The sequence below is a fragment of the Corvus hawaiiensis genome, chromosome 2 (assembly GCF_020740725.1).
Source record: "Corvus hawaiiensis isolate bCorHaw1 chromosome 2, bCorHaw1.pri.cur, whole genome shotgun sequence".
NCBI classification, from domain to species: Eukaryota; Metazoa; Chordata; class Aves; order Passeriformes; family Corvidae; genus Corvus; species Corvus hawaiiensis.
The window spans coordinates 84,880,949-84,904,115 of record NC_063214.1 but is presented as its reverse complement, the minus strand read 5'-3'; the positions used below and the strand labels follow the sequence as shown (position 1 = coordinate 84,904,115).

Here is a 23,167-nt window from a genome sequence, read left to right as displayed (position 1 = left end):
CCCGCCGCCCCCCGCCTCCTCCGCCGCCGGCCCGCACCAACTCCCGCCGCCGCACGGGGACGGGGGGGAGGCGCGTGGCTGCTCGGCGGCGGCGGCCGCGCTCCCGCTGAGGGTCCTCACGGTGCCTCGGAGGAACCGGTACCAAGCGCCTCCCAGCTGGGCCGTGACTGCGCCTCAGCGCCGTCAGTGGCGCCTCTTCAGTCGCCCTCCCCCCCCGTGCGTCCTCATGGTCTCGCCCGCTGTTGCCCCGCGGGCGAGCGGGGGAGGGAGGGGAGGAGCAGGTCGGGGAGGGCGGTGGCGGGAGGTGCCGGGCACTGGGCGCGGACAAGTGAGAAACAGATAGGCTGAGGGAGATGGGCCTGCTCAGCCTCGAAAAGAGGTGTCTGAGAGGGGGCCTCGTCAATATCTATAAGTATTGAAGGGAGAGAGTCAAGAGGATGGAGCCAGGCTCTGCTCGGTGGTGCCCGGCAATAGGACGAGAGGCAACGGGCAGAGACTGATGCACAGGAAGTTCGACCTGAATATGAGGATGAATTTCTTTACTGTGTGGGTGACCGAGCACTGGAACAGATTGCCCAGAGAGGTTGTGGAGTCTCCCTCACTGGAGATACTGAAGAACCGTCTGGATGCAATCCTGTGCAGTGTGCTCTGGGATGACCCTGCTTGGCCAGGGAGCTTGGACCAGATGACCCACTGTGGTCCCTTCCAACCTGACGCGTTCGGTGGTTCTGTGGAAAAGCAAAAGCATTGTTGGCTAATGAAATTTTGATACAAATGGCCCATCGCCACCACCAGCCGGAGCGCTACAGGTGCTGAGTGAAAGCTCCCAGCTCCGGCACTGCTGCCCACTGGAACTGCTCCCTGGGCAGCTCGGGGTCACCCGTGCCCTCACCGTGTCCCCTTGGGGTGTGGGCATCTGCCTGCCCCAAAGGGCTCAGCGTGGCACAGGGCTGCCCAGGGGATGCCCCCGGCACCAGTCCCTGCTGCCCCGAGCTGCTGTTAGGTTAAAGCGGGATAGGGTAGGCCAGGCTCAACACCACTCTTGGCTCAGCTTTGGAATCACACTTCTAACTTGGCTATGTCTTCCCGCTGAGCTTGGGGAAAGTGTAGGAGCATAACAGTGAGCATTGGGTTCTCCTGGGGAACAAGGGACCGATGTCTGGACGTTTTATTTGCACCGGGGTTCTCTTGGTTCCCCTGACAGTAGTAAGAACGTGTAACAACAATGCTTCTGTAAAACTGTATGAAGGAACAAAATTTTAATTTCAGGTAACAGTGTCTGGAACTGCTGACAATATTTCTAATCTCATCCTTCACTGCAGTCAACAAACAGAGTGACACTGAAGATACAACTGGAGCTGCTCTGATACTGCCACAAATATGTAAAATTGATTAAATTTTAAATATTCAGATTTTTTTCATTAAATGATTGGTTTTATAACAAAGTCGTTATCAAATTTTAAGTAAAATATCAAAAAGTTATATGATGTCCTCAAGATAGAGGATTCACTCCTGGCAATTATGACACTGTGCCCTCAGTCCACAGAGCCTCTATTCCCAGCAATACTTTCTGTGAGAAGTGCTGCAATTAATGGGAAAAAAAAAAGAATCTAATATCTCCTCAATTTTTAGTGTTATTTGATAGTTCTCAGTGGTTAGGCTGAGCTACATTGCCAAAGTGCTCGAGCAATTGTGGATACAGCCATGTTTGCAATCCCCTGGACATGAGAAAACCTAGATCACATTCAGTAGTTTATGTGGTTTCATCCTGAGGCAACCTGCCCCTTGTAATGGAGAGCATCCCTTATGCCTTTGCCAGCTGGAAGCCTGTTGAGCCTTAGTCAGCCAACAGCCTTTGATGTAATTAAATAATTCTGCCTCCAAAGCGTTTTTGTCTGAGCCAAATTATAGCCATTAGGATAGCAGCGATGTTGGCTTTGCCAGCCAAGACTAAAATTAGGTTGCATGATTTATCTTAAAACTTGTTTGGGTGCTGACAAGTAGTGCCAAATCTCTGCACAGATTCCCTGAGCTGCACTTATGTAGGGGAAAAAAGCTGGAGGAGAGATCATCAGGAGGGTAGAAGTGTGTCACCTTTACTTCATCACTGCTGTGCTTTTTTTAACATGTCATTGCCATCCTGCTGAGAGGAGGAAGGATGATCTGTGAATTCTACAGCTATCAAATTTCTTTTTAAATAAAAACATCTTTAAAGTTCTCTTCCACTAGAGGAGACTGGCTTCTCTCATACAGCAAAGTATAAGCTGAGGAGTGTGATTTCTGCCTGTAAAACACATCAGGAGAGTAAAGATGGGGAAAGGAGAGGAGCTAACGGGTCATGGATATACAATAGAGTCTGTGTGAATTTTTAGACTAGAAAATATAAGTCTTCTAACTGCTGAATGTCCTGAAAAGTCATGTCCATGAGAACATAACAGGGCAAAAACTATGTATTTAAAAGCTGGAGCTGGGTAATATTTAAGGCATTTTGTAATGAGGTTGTTGGTTAGAAAAGACTCTCTTCATTGATCCAAGTTGTCATTTCTCAGCTTGCAATTTTCTCCAAGCAAGTGATTTTTGTGTGCTTTTCTCTAAGCATATTTGCAGTATTTCAAAATGTAAAATACAAAATACCTTTGAAATTCATGAGTCCTTGCTGATGATTTTCAATTTTCTATATTGTTTGCTTTAACAAGAGAGAAGCAATAAGGAGCAAAGTTGAAAGTATCTTTCGGGATATAAGTTCTGCCATGAAGAGGCCTTAATTTTTGTGAGGTTTCTGTAGCTAAATGTTGACAAAGAAAAGCATTGGGGTATGTGTTTGTACAACCTACCTGAAAGGAGGTTGTAGTGAGGTGGGTGTTGGTTTTTCAAGTAGTAAGTGATGAGAGGAAATGGCCTGAAGTTGCACCAGGGAAGGGTTTAGATTGGATATTGGGAAAACTTTCTCTGCTGAAAGAGTTGTGAAGCAGTGGAACAGGCTGCCCAGGGAAGTGGTTGAGTCACCATTCCTGGAAGCATTTAAAAGATGTGTAGATGTGGTGCTCACGGACATGGTGGAGTCGGCAGTGCTAGGTTAACAGTTGGACCCAATACTCTTAGAGGTCTTTTCCAACCTAAATGATTCTGTAAGTAGTTAAGAATAGCATTAGTGTTTGGGACTAGCTCTCTGCAATTGGAGGCTGGATTACTTGACAGACAAAGGGCCATGGAATCACCAAAGGCCTGCGCTGGGTGATTGCCCTGGTGGCAGCAGGTGAAGTGCCCCTTCACCTCTGCTTCAGACAATCCCAGATCTGCACTACCGGCAGCCACACATCACAGAGTCACAAAACTGCTAGCGTTGGAAGGGACCTCGGGAGATCATCTAATCCAACCCCCCTGCCAAGGCCGGTCACCTGGAGCAGGTGGCATGGGAACACAGTGGGTTTGGAATGTCTCCAGAGACGGAGACTCCACGGCCTCCATCGGCAGCCTGTTCCAGGGCTTTGCCACCCTCAGCGTAAAGAAGCTCTTCACCTTCAGCTGCTTTGAGGAGAATTTTGAAAAAACATTTTCCTGATTGTAAACTCCATTTCCCACCCTGACGTTTGGGAACGGAGTGAAGGGAGGCTGGTGGGCGGGGGGGCGAGGAACTTCAGCTCATGGCACGGGTTAAACAGCGGCGCAGAGATGTCCGGATGCGTAAATGATGGCCGCGGGCAGAGCCAGCTGTCCTCAATGCTTCCCATGCTCCCGGTAATTCCCGGGGGTTCACCCGGCGCCTCCCAACCGGCCGGCGCCTCTCGGCAGCGCCGCCCCGCGATGCCGCTGCCCCGCCCCATGGAGCCGCGCCGGGGGCGGGACTGCCCGGCGGCGGGGGAGGGCGGGAGGCCGGTGCCGGCGGTGTCGGTCCGTCGGGGGCAGCGCTGCCGATGCGTGCGCTGTGGCCGCTGTGCCTCGCCCTGGGAGCCGCGGCGGCGGCCGCGGGCGGGGGCGGGCGGCCGAGCGCCGAGCGCAGCGCCGTGTGGGGGCCCGGGCTGCGCGCCGCGGCCGCGCTCCCCGCACGGTACTTCTACGTGCAGGCCGTGGACGCCGAAGGGCTGAGGTGAGAGCGGCGGCGGCTTTTCGGGGAGATTGTGGGCAGGGTCAAACCGAGAGGATTGCGATTTTGTTGTTGAAAGGGCAGGCTAAAAGCTCTCCACGTGACTCTTTCTGTATATCACTTATTAATCTTTTCAAGGAGTATCAAATAACGGCGCGAGGGGATGAGATAAGAGGATGAAAATGTTCAGCAGCAAAACATACGTGTTAGTCAGTGGAAAAATTCATTATTTATTCTCCTTTGTCAAAACTTTAGCAGTGACTAATATATTTAATTTGTTAGGCTCAGGCAGCCTGCTTCTTTCCACTGTTAGGAACAGTCGTATTTCTCCTACATGCCGAGGTGCAAGATCAGTAGAATAATTTAGGAATTACTCCATAGGCCAGTAGGTAAACTTCATAGGAATGAAGTAGGACGAGGAGCAATGGCCATAAACTAAAATACAAGAAATTTCACCTCACCATGAGGAAAAACTTTCCTCTGAGGGTGGCAGAGCACTGGAACAGGCTGCCCAGGGAGGCTATGGAGTTTCCCTCTCTGGAGACATTGCAAACCCTCCTGGACACGTTCCTGTGTCACCTGCTGCAGGTGACCCTGCCTTGGCAGGGGGATTGGACTAGATGATCTGCAGTGGTCCTTTCCAACCCTAACAACTCTGATTCTGTGATTTTCAGAGGATGCTCGTTGCTTTCCATTCCTGTAGGAAAACTGGTCATACAGCCTAGGTAGGAGCTCAGAATGCTCCATCAAGGTCATCCAGATTAAGTGTGCCATGGCTTGTGTGAGTATGGAAGCTGCCAGTTCAGCTTAACTCGGGTAGTAAATATTTCTTGCATTTAATTGAACTGGCAGGTCTCGAGTATGTCTGGACTCGAGTAAGTTTTAGGAAAGGTGACCAGGATCTTGGGCTGTAACCCCCTAGTTTGGCTACTCCCACCACCTTTCTCTATCCCAGGGTCTCCTTAAATACTTGGGACTATATTTAAAGAGATGGAAGAAAGGTGGAAGGAAGTTGACAGCATTTTGACCGCACCAACTTTGTTAATACCTCAATGATATGTGATAAATTCATGACTATTCAGATTATTTTATTTGCTTTTATGGAGGTTTTTCTATGTTTGGTGTATGGTGAATTTTACCAAAATATCTCATTTGCACATTGAATTATCTGATCCCTCTATAATGTTTTTCCCTGCTTTTTTTCCCCATATAAGCTACCATAATGATTAAGTTTAACTTTGTTCTGTATTTCCTTAAATAATACCTGGAAAATAAGGTAATCTGAAAACATTTTGCTTCTGAATGTAAAATAATAGACTTACTAACCTGCTAAAATGAAATTTGCTCTAGTATTTTTTTTTAATAGAATTGTAGAATGGTTTGGGTTGGAAGAAACTTTTAAAGATCATCTCGTTCCAACCCCCTTGCCATGGGCAGGGACAACTTCCAGTAGTCCAGGTTGCTCAAAGCTTTGTCCAGCTTGACCCTGAACAGTTCTACTGATGGGGCATCCACAAGTTCTCTGGGCAGCCTGTTTCTGTGTCTCACCACCTTCATTGTAAATGATTTCTTACTTATATCTAACCAAATCTACCCTTTTTCACTTTAAAACCACTGCCCTTGTTCTGTCCCTACAGGAAAGGACGCAAAGATATATCCACCAAGATCCATTTATCTGCATGCTCTCTACCTTCCCATCATTTTACACTTGAGCCACTACCAATCAAAAGCTCTGCTGGCTTTTAAAGGTGCTTTGTTCCCATATAGTCAAAGACTGTATTTCCAGTAGGGCACCAAGTGTAGGGTGTCAAGTGATTTTTGGAGCTGCGCTCGTGGCTGACTGGAACCTTCTTGATATCTAATGCTTCTAATGGCGTGAGACATTTTAGGTAGCCTACCAAAATTCTCTTTGGAAAAATCACACCTTGATTGTGAACATTAGCATGTGCTTGTAGGGGCCTAACGTGGTTCAGAGAAGTCACTGGAAATCTGTTGGCTTGCAAAGGAATGGACCAGACTAAGAAATCTTCTATATGTTTCCTTTGTTTATTAAGCTCCCACTTATTCTCTGGGTAGGTTCACTTCATCACCAGGTGAAAATGCATTCCAGGTGAAGATCACTGCTCCCGAAGAACAGTTCACTCGTGTTGGTGTGCAAGTATTGGACAGGAAAGATGGTTCCTTCCTCGTGAGATACAGGATGTATGCAAGCTACAAAAGCCTGAGGATAGAAGTCAAAACTGGAGATAAGCATGTTGCAAAGTCTCCATATATTTTAGAAGGTAAGAGGCACCACTACACACAGGTTTCCTACTATGGCTCACAAAGTGTGTCCCAGAATGTCTTCTACTACAAGCATAGGATTCTTTGGGACCTCGGTGCTTCTCTGGACTATCAAATCCCATCGGAATTACGGATTTATTGTATGTGTCCTACGCATAGTATTCAAAATAATAAAAGGAAGCAAATGCTGTGAAGCTGTTGCCTAATAAATACATGTGGGGTCTCACACAGAAGCTGATGTAGGCTGACATGACTCCATTAGAGTTAAAAAAATTTTCAGACATGTCCATTTAGAGTTGCTGAAGTTTTGGCCCTAAGCAATGAATGTTCAGTGTCTGACCCTCTTCTGTGATCGCAACAGCTCAATATTATGACTTATTAAATAATAATTGTGTTCCCAATAGGACCTATTTACCATGAAAACTGTGACTGCCCTCAGGAGGAGAGCAGTGCATGGCTGGAAGAGATGAACTGCCCTCAAACCATTCCACAGATTCAGAGGGACCTAGCAAATTTTCCCACTGTTGACCCAGATAAGATTGCAAAAGAAATTCCGCAGAGGTTTGGACAAAGACAGAGTTTGTGTCACTACACCATCAAAGACAATGAGGTATGGAATGGGTTGATCTGAAGTCCATATGGGAATTTGGTGGGAAGCCATGTTAACTGGGCAGTTCGTCTGTTCCCAGTTGTGAATGCTTCTTGTAGTCTGTTCTTTAAGAACAAGACTTTGCTTGCTTCTCTGTCCTTGACTACTTTGCAGTTTGTGTATGAGCTCAGCAGTATCTGTCCTGCTTTGTAAGTGCTTTTTTGTCCATGTAACAGCTGAAACACAGTGAAAGCAAATTACTTTCCAGCCAATCAATAGAAGTACTGGGCACACACCCAAGACTCCTAAATGCTAATTCAGTTTCCTGTTCTCTGAGCAGTACTGCTGTGAGGTGTCGCGATCATCTAATTTGAAGTGCATCAATAAATTACATCGTGCATAATTCTGAGGTAAAGAAATATCACTTTTAGCTGCACTAAGGATCAGAGCTACAGTTCTTTATTACAAAGCTGTACTTACTTCAGTGGAGTTTTATACAGAAATTAGAAGAATGGAACACCACAGAAATAAGCAACAGTTTCTGTTTCCATGAAACAGACCTCAAACATCTGCAAAAGCAAGCAAAGCTTGTAATTTTTTATTTTTATTATTTTATTTTATTTATCACTTTTCTGTGATTTCTGTTGCTTCCCAGCTGATTCACAAATCTGTACAGCCATACAATCTGTCTGATGAGTTACTAAGCGATTAAAAGAGCTCTGAACTGTGCCAGCCGTTCTCTGGAATGAAATCACCCAGTAAAACCTTTGTTTATTTTCAGGTTTATATAAAGACATATGGGGAACATGTTGGCTTCAGAATTTTCATGGATGCCATACTGCTTTCTTTGACAAGAAAAGTGAGTACATCTGTACAGCCACTTATTCTGCATGTCCAAATTTATAGAAGCCTGGGCTTAAATACACTTCAGTGTATTTGTTGCTGTTTCTGTTAAAAAACTCTTCCTCGTTGATTAATTATGGAAAGATCATGGATTTTCCTTGTTTGAAGCTGTCATGTTCTAGAATGCCATCTGATTGGAGTATCACGAAAGTTAATTGAATAGCAGGCTTTTATAGGTGATTTTGATAAGCCAGGACAGGGTGTGTTGGTTTGTTTGTTTTCTTTTTTTCTGTAGACGAAATAAATCATCCTGTAACATCTAATAGAAAATTCTGTCTCTGCAAGTACATTTTACAGGATGGCTTAAAAAAAGTAGGGAATGTATGTTGTTCTCCATTAAATTCCACTGAGAAGGAGTAACAAAACCCCAGCAGGTGGTGTGGTGGGAAACTTATTTGATGTACAAGAAAAAAGCAGCACACAGACTCTTTCCTAGGAAAACGCTGAAAAAACCCTGACATTATGTACACAGTGACAGAATATAGCTGGGCTGAAGTTTCAGCACACACAAATATGTCATTTTTACATAAAAAGAATAGTAAGAGAAATAAGAAGATAGCCAAGTTAATATCTATTTTGACTGTAAAAAGAAAAAGTGCCTTTTCTTTTAAAAAGAGGAGAAAGGAGAGGAACTACTGAAGTATGGGGTTCTTCACCTAAAAAGCTTTCTTAAAAAATTAGTAAAAACAAACACATTATTTATAAGTAGCTGAAAGATAAGGTAATTGGTATGAAACAACATGGATTTATCATAAAATATGTCACAGTAGTAAAATTCCTTTCTATAACAAGGTAATAAATTTCTATTATGATGTCAAGTATCTTTATTTTAGGCTTTTGGGGCTAAGTCTCAAAAGCTTTTCACAAACAAGGTAAAAAACTCTGCACAGAAGAAACTAATGTAATCTGCTTGGAAAGACTTACTTAAATAATAGTTGCCAATGCTTCCAGAGACATGAAAGGTGTCACAAAAATATTCTTCAGAGATTTATTGTAGGTTCAGTCACCATTTAATAACTAGTTATATTTTGACTGAATGATGGACTAGAGAATACGCTTATTGAATTTTCAGATAACAAAAATGAAAGAACCTTCAAGCACCTCATGTTACAGAATCATAATTTTAAATTTTCTTAACAAGAGAAATTTATGGAAAAATAGATAAAAATTAAGTGACAAAGGCAGGATAATACACAAATGCTGGAGAAGTGTTATAGTTATGGCAGCTGTTTAAAACAGGGAGTGAGAGGTTATTTTCTGCAGAAAAGTGTGAAGGTTACAGTGTCACTGGTGTAATGTGACTCAGCAGTGGCACTCTGCTGCAAAAAGCTAAACGCAAGTTAACATAACACGTGAAAGAAATGTCAAGTAACCTTTCCACTATCCTCAGGATTAGTAATGGATCAGTTATGCTACTATGTTTGCCTTTGAGTGTCACGCTTTAAGGATTGCTCAATTGCTAACGTTGCTGAACTAATATGGCACAGGAAAATGGGACAAGTGACTAAATGTACAAATGAACATTAACTGGGGTTTGTTTCATCTGACATTGTCTAAGGGAGGACATGATGTCTAAGGGAAGACATGAATGTAGCCTGCAATTTTCTAAAAGATTGTTCTCTGGAAGATGGAAGTAAACTGTTTTTGGTGTCAGTAGTGTTGGACAAGAAATAATGGAGTTAAATTACATCTAAGGACTTCAGACTAAATGTCGAAGAAGGATTGCTAACTCCAAAACCAGAAACTGTTTACAGATCTAGAAAACACAGTTTGTCTCAGTCCCGTTAAATATCTCAAGAATTTCTCTTAGGACAGTGTCAATGAGTGACATTAGATAGTTGGTTGGAGAAGAAGATATAAGCTGCTGAGTGATTCTGCCGCTGAGGATGTGTAGAAAATACAATTTGTAGGGGTTTATGCCCATTACAACCATGAGATGGCACTGTAGTAATGAAGCTTAGTGCTGAGTATTAGACTGTGTGGCAAACACTTTGAAAAGAAGGTAGTATCTTCCACTATTTAGAAGAATGTTTGATATTTGGCAAATTATTAATTTCTTTTGCTTTGAAAGAGGTAGCTGAGGGGTATGTATTGGAGATGTATATTTTTAAAAATGAAATGAAGAGAGTGAGCTATGACATTAGATCTGCACTGACCTTTTATGTGCCTTCAGGGTTCTGTAAAACTCAGCCATATGTCATGTTTTTTCTTTTGCTCTCCTAACGGAACTGTCCCACCATTTTCAGTGTCTCCTCACTAGGCAGCTGGTCCTTTCTTTGGAAAACTACAAAGCTGCCTTTCTTTGTACCTTTTTTTACTTCACCTGAACATACTCAAACCACACACAGTGCTTAATATAGGGGTATTAATGCCTTAATATAGGCATTACAGTTTCATGTAGCAGCAAAATTATGCCCTCTGTCCTGCTTCCTGGCCATCGACAGTACTTTGCTTGCTTTTTGGCTGCGACAGTGATTTCAGGTATGGTTCTACACTACCAAATCTTTTAAATAAGTGATGATGTTATGCTTAATAATTAACCAGAGTGCTGACTAGATGTGGTCTTCCCATCATGGCTGTTTATTTCTGTTTCTTCTCTTCTGTTGGATTTAGGCATCCTGCAGACACAGGGTGAATCAGATCACTGATGTGACAGAAAACTGATTTACCACCCAGCAGCAATTTTCATATAGTAACAAGGTGATCCAACTTACCTTGGAGCTATACAGTTGCTGACAAGGTCCCAGTGCTAGCCTGATAAAATGATTGTGTGGTTAGTCATGAAAAGTATAACAGGAAACCATCTTCTAAAAAGGGTGCTCCTATGCCTTATGTGACTTTGTACAAATCTTCTTTAAAAAATACTATTTTGTAGGCTTTACTCTATGGTCTCAGTACTTCTAACAGGTTTCTAAACTTCAGTGATTTATTACAGGTACATTAAGTATATTAGACACCTGGCTATTTTTTCCTCTTAGATTGTTTAAAAAATGTGAAATGCCAGCAGAATACTGTTCTGTGTTAAACTGCATTTGTACCTACTTTGTTTCTGTTTAGGTGAAAATGCCAGATGTAGAATTTTTTGTAAATTTGGGGGACTGGCCTCTGGAGAAAAGGAAGCCCCCACAGAACTTGCACCCGATTTTCTCATGGTGTGGGTCCAGTGAGTCAAAAGACATTGTCATGCCAACATATGACTTAACAGACTCAGTTTTGGAGACTATGGGACGGTAAGAAATGGCTTAAACTCTTGACAAAATTCACAGTGAATGATCTTCCATAGAGATCCATGACTTAACAGTATATTAACTGTTTTCATTTACTCATTGAGACACTGGCACCCTAGGTAGGCAGTAACTGTGTAATCAATATATTGACATTATACTTCACTGTTTCATTTCAAAAATCGAAATTTATCCAAACATGGTCAAGTCACTGAAAATAGCACTTAAGAGTGTTTCAAGGCTAAGCATTTGATTTGTTTGCTTTGTTTCTCCCCCCATGAACTTGTTGACAACTGGCCAGGTGTCTTTCTTTCCTGATTTTGCTAGAATCCTGTTTTTGTGCACCTTTCATATCCCAACTAGCTAGAATTCTTGTACTAGGAGCTACCATCTCCCACCTTGATTACTGACCATAACTAGCCTTGGCAACTGCTCTGTTCTGTCTTGAAACACTACGAAGATGGCTTCTAAGGGGGATCTTTGTAATCCATCTTGAACTTGTTTATCATTTCACTGCATTTAGTTCATTCCATTTTTTTTTATCAAGACTTTTTCTAAATTTGCTATCCCTTGCCCTCCCAGTTTATGTGTTTTAAATTCTCAACATTTTAAAGGACGTGCAGTATGTTTTATTAAGCAAGATACATTATCCTGCATCACCTTCATCTGTCTGGCAACCATATCCACTTTTACTTACTTTTTTCCATGACAGCTGACAGGTACTCTTTCTACATGCCATGTTGTTGAACTGATGCTGTCATGCCACATGCCTGTGAACTTAACATTCATTATGTTTCTATTGCTGCAAATGACTCATACAGTAACACAGCGTGGTGTGCTCATGACTTACCTTCATCTTTGCTCTCTGTCTATGGGTACTGTGAACTCGTTTAAGTAATTGCACTTTAAAAATTAGTTTCCAGTAGGCTACACTATGAAATCACTTCTTTCTCCTGCAGAGTCAGTCTGGATATGATGTCAGTCCAGGCAAACACTGGCCCATCGTGGGAAGACAAGAATACCACAGCCTTCTGGAGAGGACGTGACAGCCGCAAAGAGAGGCTCGAGCTTGTAAAACTCAGCAGGAGACATCCAGAGATCATAGACGCTGCTTTCACAAACTTTTTTTTCTTTAAACATGATGAAAGCCTCTATGGCCCTATTGTTAAGCACATTTCATTTTTTGATTTTTTTAAGGTAAGCCGCTAATCATTTTTCATAGAACTCAGTTCTCACTGTTTCCCATTATCAAATAACTTAGTTTGTATTATTGATAATAAAGTGATTTTTAGTTTTTCAGGACACCACAAGTAACAAGCATGACTAGACATACCTCCAGTGGGATTAACTGCTATGTAGCTCTTACACTCAGGATAATAATGTCTGACTTACATCTAAAGGTTCTGTAGAACCTTGTGTAATCTATGTAACTTCAAGTTCCTTTTTATTTCTTTTTCCTGATTCAGCGATCAGGACTACTAACATAACTAACATAGTGGGAAAATCAGTGGATGAAGTGGCACATCTACCCTCACATCCGAGGATGAGCGCCTAAGAATTCCCGGAGAACTTAATTGATGAAGCTCTGTGTACTCTGCACTGTGACGAATTCCAAACTAGATAATAAAAGCTTCTTAGACATTGATGCTTGCCTAGCCAGTCCTACATGTCTCAATATCGGCAAGTCAGTAACACCAGTGCCCTCAGAATATAACCTAACCCAGCCACTGGCATCTTGTGGTTTTTAATAACTTCTGGTCCTTGTCTTTCCAGTATAAATACCAAATTAATATTGATGGCACAGTGGCAGCATACAGATTGCCTTATCTACTAGCAGGAAACAGTGTGGTGCTAAAGCAAGACTCCATCTACTATGAGCACTTTTATAACGAGCTGCAGCCGTGGAAACATTACATCCCATTTAAAAGTGACCTGAGTGATCTGCTAGAAAAATTACAGTGGGCAAAAGAACATGATGAAGAGGTAAAATACGCCTTTAGAAGTACTCACTGATGTTTCTAGAAGAGGAAAAAATTGCATTTCTTTAAAACAAAGCAAAAAAATATTAGAAGGACTTGAAAATTATTTTCATCAACTCTACAAACAGGGAAAACACTTAAAAATGCATAATAATGTCCTTAATTTGAAATCAAATTGAACTTCAGGAAAAAAAAGAGTATTTTCATAACAATGCCTTAACATTTAAAAAGAGTGCTTTATTTGAGTTATTCTAAACTGTCAACATCATATGTAACTCCCCAGTCAACAGTAGCACCCTGAAATAAATACTAGCTCTGGGCAATAAAAGCAATAAACCATACTTTCATTTTTTTCAACAGGCAAAAAATATTGCAAAATCTGGACAAGAATTTGCAAGAAACAATCTCATGGGAGACCACATTTTTTGTTACTATTTCAAACTTTTCCAGGTCAGTATATTTTTAACGGCTACTGGCACAAAAATAGAAATCACACAGTGAGAATTCAGGGCAACAGAGCTGCTGGAAGTTGGCCAGTCTTGAACTTGAAGCCACGAAGCAAGCAGCAGCAATTAAAATCTTCCTTTGGTTTACAAACATTGTATTCAGTTATATCCTGTGAAACCCCTTAAGACTACGCTGGCTCTTTGAGAGGCAGTCAGATCCCATAAATCTTGATCTAATCTGCCAGCATACGTTGCCCACAATGATCAAAGAATTCCACATCAGACAGACACCCTGTGAACCACAGCTGAAAATATCTGTGCATTAGCACCGAGATACCAAACTCCAGGGAGGCACCCGAAGGGGCTCCCATCTGCAGCTGAATGTCCGCTCACCCTGTCAGTGACAGAGTCTGCAGGAACACATTGTGTAGCCCCAAAGTTGTTACAGAATGGCTCAGCTGAGTTGCTGCAGTATTGGCAACCAGATGTACAATCTAAAAAATTTATGAATTAATGATACCTTCCTTTTTTTAAAACTAGGAATATGCCAGCTTGCAAGTGAGTGAACCAAAAATCAGAGATGGGATGGAGAAGGTGCAGCAGCCTGATGATGACCTTTTCCCATGCACTTGCCACCGAAAAAAGGTACAGTACATGCAGAGTTAAGTGTAAGTACTGGGTGTCTTCTGTTCCTGTTCAGCCCCGCTGGAGCATGGCTGCTCAGTGCCCCACGGTATCAGTTATCAGGCCAGGCCATTAACACCTATCGAACTTAGAAACACTTCTTGATGCATTTGCAGGACTAGACAGTGAAAAATTAAGCTTCCAGTTAACTGAACCATGTTTCTTCTTTCTTGACTTTCTTTCTTGATTTTCTTTCTTCTTTCTTGCAGGCCAAAGATGAACTCTGACAGAAGTAAATAATTTTTTTCAAAATTTACATTCATTCAGACTGTCTTCTTAAAGAAAGAAGAAGAATCTGGATTAGTATGCCCATGGATAATGTCAGTGGGTATTTTAAAGTTTACCATTTCATGATCTACATATGGAAGAAAACAAAGCCCCCCCGATTTCCTTTTTATCATGCAGTGGTGGCATGTTCACACACATTTTTATAATTTCTTTTTTAAATAAAAACCATGTTTGTAACAGTCATGTGTTCCTGTCCTGAGTTACCTTAGAAATGCAGATACTTTTTACTCATGCTTGTTTATAGTCAGTCTTTTCACTAGCAGAAAAGGGCAGACAAGAATTGTACATCTTCCCCCCTACTCATCTATCTATCCATCCATCCATCCATCCAAAGGCATCTTTTTCAGACCAAACTTTGTTCCTTCAGACACAATCTCAAAGACAGGGCTGTGGGGTTCGTAATAAGTCTTGTTAACCTGAAGGAAAACCACAATTCCAATACTGCTGTAAGCCTGGTTATACCAACAGGTTACTCTCAGCCCATAATGAGAAAGGCTGCAGCTGCCAGTACATACAAAGTGTTTCATCCACTCTCCAGTGTCAGAGCTCGGACAGGGACCTGAGTTCCTCCTGCTAATGGGTGATGAGGTGCAGACCCTGGCCTGCCTCTTCAGAGCCCTCGGGATAGAAGCCTTGTGTGGTATGTCACAATGGATGCAAACTGCTTCCTGCTCCAGGAGTTCCTCCATCACTAAACACAATTTGTCTTCTATGAGTTTTTATATATCAGAGGGCCTCCTTTACACAAAGGACATTGCTGAAGGGGACTTCTCAAAACTGTAAACAAAACCATATTCTTTGCTCCACATGCCCAGCTGTGCCTGCATTACCTCTTCCTTCCCACACAGGCAGAATCTGGCTCCCTAAGGTGGCAGACACTGTAAACGACCAGAGATTCCTCTCCCTGCCTCACTGGTTTTGAAGCACCTGGGAGTGCCAGCATACAGCACCAAGGCAGAGTAGGCTCACCAGTCTCAGGGGAGGTGCTGGCAGAACCCTACAAATCAGTAGGTTTTAATTGCAAGCGAGTGCAGCATCAGTAATAGACTTGGGAATTGAAGACCCCTAAAGATACATTGTCCAATTAGATTTTTTCCAGTATATTACTTCAAATATTAGTCAAAAGCATTACTTAATCCTCTTCATCCCCAAGTGTTGTATATGGTTATTTGCATAGAAACACAGAGAACAATGCTCCCATGATGTATTTTGTTATTTCAAGAAGTTCTTTATTGTTTTGCATATTTTTTTTCATTCATACAAAACTTTATTTGCACTTGCACTTAGACCTCTGAAAAGATCAGTTTAAAAAAATATATGCCTCTCAAAAATAACAAACCCCTTATTGGCCACATTTAGGAAAAACTAAATGAAGATACTGCTTGAACACTGCAAATTATTTGTGCTCCAGTTGAACATTCTCTCTAAGCCAAGAAAAAACTCGCGCATTTATTTCTTCCATGACATCTTCTGTTGTTCGTCCTTTGACTGCCATCCCATGGTTTGCTTTATCAATCCAATGGATTTTTTTAGGGGCTTTCATTTTGCTCACCACACCTTCTAGCAATTTCTATGGAGAAAATAAGAATGCAGATATTAGAGAATCAGCTGCTACAAACTCTGAAACTCCTAGATGTCTCTTGCTTTGCCTGTGCAATGCATAATAGGCAGCTGCTAAAATCCAAATGGATCTGTGTGCACATGAAAAACACCTTGATAGGAAAATGGGATATATTATCTATCCAGGATATAAATACTGGGATCTGCTCAATGCTTCACCCTCACTCAAACAGAGAATAGCAGAAAATTAGAACTTCAAAACCTGCACAGGTCACAACCCTGTGCAGGCACCCTCCCCATACTGACAAAGGAGTCCATTTTTACCGTCAGAGGGTAGTGCTGGCAATAAAAACATAGAACTGAAGAAAGATTTGTCTACAGAGGCAAAGTAGCAATGTAATTCCTTAGGGACTGGCTTTGACACTGTTGAAGTTTCTCAGCAAACAGATCTAAGAACCAGCTCATGAAGTGGAAGATTCCCCCATTAAGAGGGCACTCCAAGGATCTGCTGGTTGCTAGCCTGACTTATTTTAGCAACAACTCCTCGCAAAAGCACTATGACTCCTTAGAAGCTGTCCAAGCATGAAAAATGCCAATTGCACATAGCCCCAAATTCAAGCTGACCTGTTCAAGAACAACAGATACCTGTTTGCAAGAAAACAAGGCAGAAAAGCAATTTCCCTGCCTACCTCTGCACACCTGCTCTTCATCTCTGCAAAAATATCACTTTCTACCACAGAAGCCTGGCTTGTGGGTAGAACTGCTTTGCTAGAAGAATTTGCCATGGCAATGTGACCAGTGTGAAATTGGTGGCACAGCACAGGTTTTGTAACTTGAAATAGTTAAAACAAAATAGTAAATAACTCACTCCTTCCATAGCCCACTTTTAATTTGTGCAATCCTATTGAAACCATTTAAATCAGTGGTATTTCAGTGGCCCAAAGATGAGCATGCTAAAGTGGAAGATCAAGCATGATCCATTAAGTTTTAAGCAGCAAAAGAAAGCACTGCCAGGCTTCTTTGTGTCTGATGAAGTTTCCTACCCAAGGCTTCCTTCAGAAGACACCTGTTCAGGGAAGGCTGTTAATCAGGTGAAATACAGACATCACTGAGGCTCATTGCTGCTCCTCCAGACTGCCCTGTCATGGCAGGATGTACAAGGGTACTCACTTTTTCACACATCTCGTCTGCTGATCCTGAGACAAACAGCACTGGACACCTGGTAAGTAATAAATCTTCATCCCGGAGCTTGGACTGCAGTTTGGGTCGATGCAATGGGTAAGATAAACACACGAGACCTTGAATGAAACCATCATCATCATCATCCTGGCTCAGCTGACGTACCACAGAGGCAGCAGCTCGTGAGCCCATGGAACGGCCTTTCTCCCATGTAGAAATAAAGGAAAAAAGTATTATCTGCTGTCACCTCATCTGCATTCTGGTTTAGTACACAACTCCCAAAACCAATCCAACTGAGTTATTTCAGTGGTATGAAATGCTAGGGATGTTCTACTCCATGAAAAACATTAATTCTAATTTCAACATTTTCTGCTGAGATATTTGTCTAGTTATAACATTTACACCCCTGTTTAAAAAAGAAGCGGAAAAGAAAGAAAATATAAATGGATACAGATCCTTTGCAATACTGAAAGGAACAACAGCCTATCCTGGGGGCAAGGGAAGAGAGGGACTGGTCCTGTGCTCCAGAGCCTGGAAATTTGAGATAGCCATGATACTATCTTGTTAATGCAACCTCAATTTGCCCAAATTCAAAACAAAATTCTGTGCTCAATGTCACTTTGCTCACAAAACAAATCCAGCAAGTGTTTATGCACACCTTGGACTTCAGCCTAAAAGTAAAAGTAGAAGGGAGAAAAAAAAGTGTGAACTTGTAACATGAGGTCAGTCAGTGACAGCAAGGGAGTATCAAAGTATCTCCTCAAAGAGGAGGCATATGAACTGACAGTGCACTGTAATTGAGTGTTACAAGTGGCTGATTCTTATAGCAGCACAGATCTGGTTTCACTTAGAGAAAATTTAGAATTTCCCCTATTAAGATATTCCTAATCTATTCCCCTTCTCACATAACAGCAGACTTTTTTTATCTGCCACTAGGTTTTAATTACCAAAACCTGTTTTGGGAAAACTGTTTTCCATTTACTAGTAACCAGAATTCTTCAAGACCTGCAGTTAAAAAGCACACATGGATAATCAGAAAACTCATGTCCTGTAATTTGTGACAAGGAAGTTTTCTCCCAAAGTACCTGTAAAATACAATCTATTGCTCTTCCCTCCTCTGCAGCAAGATCTATGGGATCATAAGGAGGGCTCATTCACTTCTCACCAAAGTGGGATAGACTTGGAATACTTACAGATTGCTATTATTAGAGACAGTAAAAGAGAGAAAATTATTGATAATAAAAACAATACCTGCAAGGAAAACACCAGAAAGTTTATAATCATCAGAAAGTTTCAAGTATTCCTAAAGAAATAAGAGAAAGAGAAGCATTACAAGTCAGAATTCAGATAGCTGGGAAGCTAGGGATCTCTTCTGTTTGTAGCTACTAAACACAAAATGGGACGCTCTTTCAGCACTGCAGATTAAACAAAGAACAGATACATACAAGGCGCTCTTTTGGGGTTTATCACATTAATGGTTTCATAACATTTTGCAGCAACAACATAATTTCACATTAGCTCTCAGCAAGTCTGAAATACCAGATGCCCTCTCAAGTTACCAAAACATAAGTGATTACTATGTATCAACTTAGTGATAGTAGCAGAACCCATGCAGGCTCTTGGCCCATCAAAAGGCAAGGCGGGTTAGCAAAAATGCCCTTCATTGGGGTTATGTATTTCCAATTAAAAGTTTGTGACATGATCAGTTAAGCCCAACAGAAAAGATAAAATTCAGCAACATTTTTTCAGGTTTTAGGAGATAACTAATCAGATGCTACCTTAGCAGATGCCTTCAAATTACCTTTGCACAGCAGCATGTTAACATAAACGCACTAACAACATTATGCATCTTTAAAAAAGAATGGAGAGCCACATTAAAGACAGCAAAGTCTGATTTCAAATTAATGTACCTATAATCACAATGACATCATACAAAATTCCTTTAGAACTGGACTTTGTTCTGCTATAAAAATGCCTCATGCTCGATGCAAAGCGCTTCCTATGTCCCACTAAAAGTCCCTAGATAATCAGTAAAAAAATTCCATTCCTTCCAACATGCTCCAGATCAGGGAGATAATCTTAAACTGATGCTCTCACAACAAAAGGCTGCTCATTTTAGCAAAACCTAGGCACATAAGGACAGCCTTAATAAGGTAGCAGCAGAAAGAGAAAAACAGATGCAGATAACACTTTAAACTGATTTTGGAATCAAAGGTTACGTATGTTCTAAGGCTCTCATATGCTAATCCCAATCTCCCTTGCTTCAAATCCTGCTGTGACCCAGTCCCCTACTCTTTCCCAAAAGTCTATTTCTCCCAGCTGCCAACCCTCTAAGATCCAGCACAATTCTCAGATCAACTTCTTTCTATCAAAACTGCTTCCAAAGCTGTCTCTTCATCTCCCTTCCCTCACCAAGCCCTCCCAGATCACCACGCTCGCTTCCATTCTAAATTGTTCCATTTTTTTGCAAGCTGTAAATTTTCCTATTAAACACCCTTGCTTTTTGTCAAGCTTTTCTTTCTCCCTGAACTCAAATCTGCACACTTGTGGCAGCTGTTCCAGCTGTTGCCCATCTAAGAATTGCTCCGGTGTTTCTGTTCACACACAGTGCTCCATTTAGCTAAACATTGGTTCTAATTTTCCCCACTGCTGCTTGACTAATCTCTGGCTGTAATTTAAGAAACCTGGAAGACAACACCCGTTGATCTAAGATTTGCTCTAAGAATTTGGTCACTCCTTACCACAACTGTTTTGAAAGCCTTAGTCCTGTAAGCAACATTAAGGCCTTTACAAGTAAACCGCAGGCACAGAACTCCATGGGATGCAAGACAGTCTGCCAAGGACACTAACTGAGGGAAGTTCATGTCTCCTCCAGCTCCATGAGTAAGAATCACTCCATATGTTGGTTTCTTCTCTGGGACAGAAAAGATAGCATCAAGGTATTTGTTTCCAAAAGGTATTTTCACTTTAACCTAGAAATGAAACAAAACCCAATATTACTTAAAAAAAAAAAAAAAGAAAAAGCAGACAATTAAGAAATGAACCAAAATTGCAAGCCTGTTATTATTTCTTCTGTTTAAGAGTACTAAACGAGTAACTGCACCTCTGGTTCAAAGATTTTCCACGCAATAATGCACAAGTCACTTTATGACTCCACACCTTATGTTCTGCATTAGAAAATGAACCATACCTAGCTTCAAAGAATAAACTGAAATTATTCTGACCATCTCTATATTTCTACGTGTAGCTTTTCCAGACCTAACTAGCTGCCTAAACCACAAGACTACGTGACATTAAGACACAGCCTAGCAAAAATTTGGAATTACAGTGTGTTAGCCACTGAGCGAAGCAGCAGCCTGCACAGAGGCAAGGACTGAACCTCCCCCAGGGCCAGGAGACAGCACAGGTTCAGACAAAGCCAGCTCCAGGGGGACAGAGGGCCTCCACCAGCAGACAGCTGGAGGAGCTGATCCAGACACAAGACCTGCTGATGTTCTGCGGAATGAACGGCGACTGGGCAGCACACGTGCCCCTGTGGTGGCTTCTGAGAGCAAAAAGGACACCCCGGGGCTGGGATGGAGCACACTTCACCCACTGCTGTCTCCCGCCGCGGTCCTTGCAGCGCTCCGAGAGGAGCTGCCCAGGCCGAGGCAGGTGCTCAGCGGCCTTGCCGAGCTGCCGCTCCCACAGCCGCGGGAGGGGATGGCAGATGCCGGACAGGGGGATGGCACAGGACACGCGGGACGGCCGGACGCCTGCACACGGAGACGGGCACAGCTGCAGCTGCCCACCAGCCATGGATGCACCGCTCCTGGGAAGGCAGAGGCGGCAGCGCACCCAGCCCGCCCGCCCTGCCCAGCTCCAGAGCCTCCTCAGAGGGGAAGGGTGGGCTGCAGGAGCACACACATCCCCACAGACGCCAGGCACAGGACCCAGCAGCGCCCGCTGGCACAGGCCACTGGAAGCGGCCGCAGCCATACCTCGGCCGGCCCGCTCATCCCGCCGTGACGTCACGTGAGTGACAGCCCCCCGCGCCAATCCCGCCCCGAGGCCCGGCTGCTGCGCCGCTGATTGGGCAGAGCCGGGCGTGGCCCCGCCCCCAGGGGCGGGAACCGGCAGCGGCCTGCGCGGGGGACCGGGAGTTTGGGATGGGCCGCGGTGGAGCCGTGTTAAATAAATAAAACCCCCGTAAATAAATAAAGCCCCACGTAAATTGTTTTTATTCACCTGTGTGCACAAAAACCCCATGGACTGCTAGGTGGTAATTCAGAACAATTTAAGCCAATTGCTTAGGGATTGCTCAGAAAGTCAGGTTCTTACTGACTTCAAGAATTACAGATGTGATGCTTATGGTAAGTTACAGATTCACAGAATCATTTTAGTTGGAAATGACCCCTGAGACCATCGAGTCCAACCTATGACTGAACGCCACCATGTCAACAAGACCTTGGCACTGAGTGCTACATCCAGTCATTTCTGGAACACCTTCCAGGGATGGCAACTCCACCGCCTTCCTTGGGCAGTCCATTGCAATGTTTAGAAACCCTTCCCATGAAGATGTTACTCCTGATGTCCAACCTGAACCTCCCCTGGCACTGCTTGAGACCATATTCTCTTGTCCTGTCGCTGGTTGCCTGGGAGAAGAGGCCACCCCCCACCTGGCTACAGCCTCCTGTCAGGTGGTTGTAGAGAGTGGTAAGGTCTCCCCTGAGCCTTCTGTTCTCTCCCCCAGCTCCCTCAGCTGCTTCTCATAAGACCTGTGCTCCAGAAGCTTCACCAGCTCCATTGCCCTTCTCTGGACTTGCTCAAGTGCCTCAGTGTCTGTGTGGAAGTGAGGAGCCCAGAACTGGACACTGGATTCAGGGTGTGGACTCAGCAGCGCTAAGTACAGAGGGAAGGGTTAGATGTCCAGAGTGACATCAGGTAATTCTTTTTGGCAGCTGTCAGCACACTGGATCTCTGTGACATTGACAAACAGGGGCAAGACACTCAATGGCTGGTTTTCTAGGTACCAACACACATCTGTCCCCTGGGCTGTGCTCTATTGTACAGTAAATAACCTACTGTGTTCAAACGCAGCCCTAAACTGGTGGAAGACAGCACCAACAATGTACAACAGTGCTTGCTGTATTTGTATATTGAGTATTTCATAAGCCAATAAAACCTCCAAAATCCTCTATTGCAAGGTATTTAGTCAGAGCTCATGTTTTCTTACAGTATCAGTGTATAAAGCTCACTCATATCAATTAGGGTGCCCTATTATTTAGCTGATTGAAGGTGTCATCACCAAGCAGAACTTTGTTTTTCATATGTTCACCTGCTGGAAAATAAATGCACTCTGGCTTGTGCCCTCAGGGTCTCACTGTCAGCCTGCCAGCTGGACATTATCAAACACAGGGATGGAAATATTGCAGCCCTCTGAGAAGTGAATCTGGCAGGGTAGCTCAGGTTCTGAGCTGCTGTCTCAGCGACCATTCTGCTGCCTCAAGGCCAATTCCCACCAGGCATTATCATAATAAGTGTGGAAGACAGAAGTGGAGAACCTGGGAGATTTACAGGCAGATTTATTTAACTGAATTTTACCTTGCCTAAAAGATGAGATGCCTAAAGTGAAATGCAGAATCATAAAGCTGAGTGAAAGCCACTGGCACAGCCTGCACAAGTTGTGCACCTTCTGTTGGGAGCTGAACCACAGACAGTGTCCAGGCAGCTGCTCCTGGAGCCATAGCTCACATGTGGGGAGTCCAGCAGACTAGGAAAAAGTCAGATTAATTTATCTTGATTGGAAATCACACTATTCTGATTAGTACTTAACACCAGTTAAGCCTTTGTAAATGAGATACTTGGCAGAAGTGGACTGAGAAGATTTGTTGTCCCAAAGTAGTTACAACCTCAACTTAGAAAACAGGCATGCAAGAGGAAGGTTAAGAAAAACTTCATATTAATTT

At 43.1% G+C, this 23,167-nt stretch overlaps 2 protein-coding genes across 5 annotated transcripts; one reads left to right on the top strand and one right to left on the bottom strand.

Moving 5' to 3' along the window:
• The first annotated feature begins 3,899 nt into the window (after positions 1-3,899).
• POGLUT2 (protein O-glucosyltransferase 2) lies at positions 3,900-14,661 on the top strand. 2 transcript variants are annotated; one of them, XM_048295912.1, is made up of 10 exons: positions 3,900-4,087; positions 6,161-6,366; positions 6,772-6,977; positions 7,738-7,815; positions 10,917-11,089; positions 12,043-12,280; positions 12,857-13,066; positions 13,423-13,512; positions 14,049-14,153; positions 14,402-14,661. In XM_048295912.1, exons 1-10 carry the CDS (start codon positions 3,915-3,917, stop codon positions 14,417-14,419), a joined length of 1,497 nt encoding a protein of 498 aa, XP_048151869.1. In that variant the 5' UTR covers positions 3,900-3,914; the 3' UTR covers positions 14,420-14,661. The 2 variants fall into 2 exon arrangements, with proteins under 2 accessions (XP_048151869.1, XP_048151870.1); XM_048295913.1 differs by having other exon boundaries at positions 3,989-4,087; positions 6,195-6,366.
• Positions 14,662-15,685: 1,024 nt separating this feature from the next.
• Positions 15,686-21,290, bottom strand: TEX30 (testis expressed 30). Of its 3 annotated transcripts, none has more exons than XM_048295915.1 (5): positions 21,200-21,290; positions 19,961-20,191; positions 18,471-18,522; positions 17,211-17,338; positions 15,686-16,050 (listed from the first exon to the last, which is right to left on the bottom strand). In XM_048295915.1, exons 1-5 carry the CDS (start codon positions 21,215-21,217, stop codon positions 15,877-15,879), a joined length of 603 nt encoding a protein of 200 aa, XP_048151872.1. In that variant the 5' UTR covers positions 21,218-21,290; the 3' UTR covers positions 15,686-15,876. The 3 variants fall into 3 exon arrangements, with proteins under 3 accessions (XP_048151872.1, XP_048151871.1, XP_048151873.1); XM_048295914.1 differs by having other exon boundaries at positions 17,211-17,419; positions 21,200-21,289; XM_048295916.1 differs by lacking the exon at positions 21,200-21,290 and adding an exon at positions 20,704-20,860 and having other exon boundaries at positions 17,211-17,419.
• Positions 21,291-23,167: the final 1,877 nt, after the last annotated feature.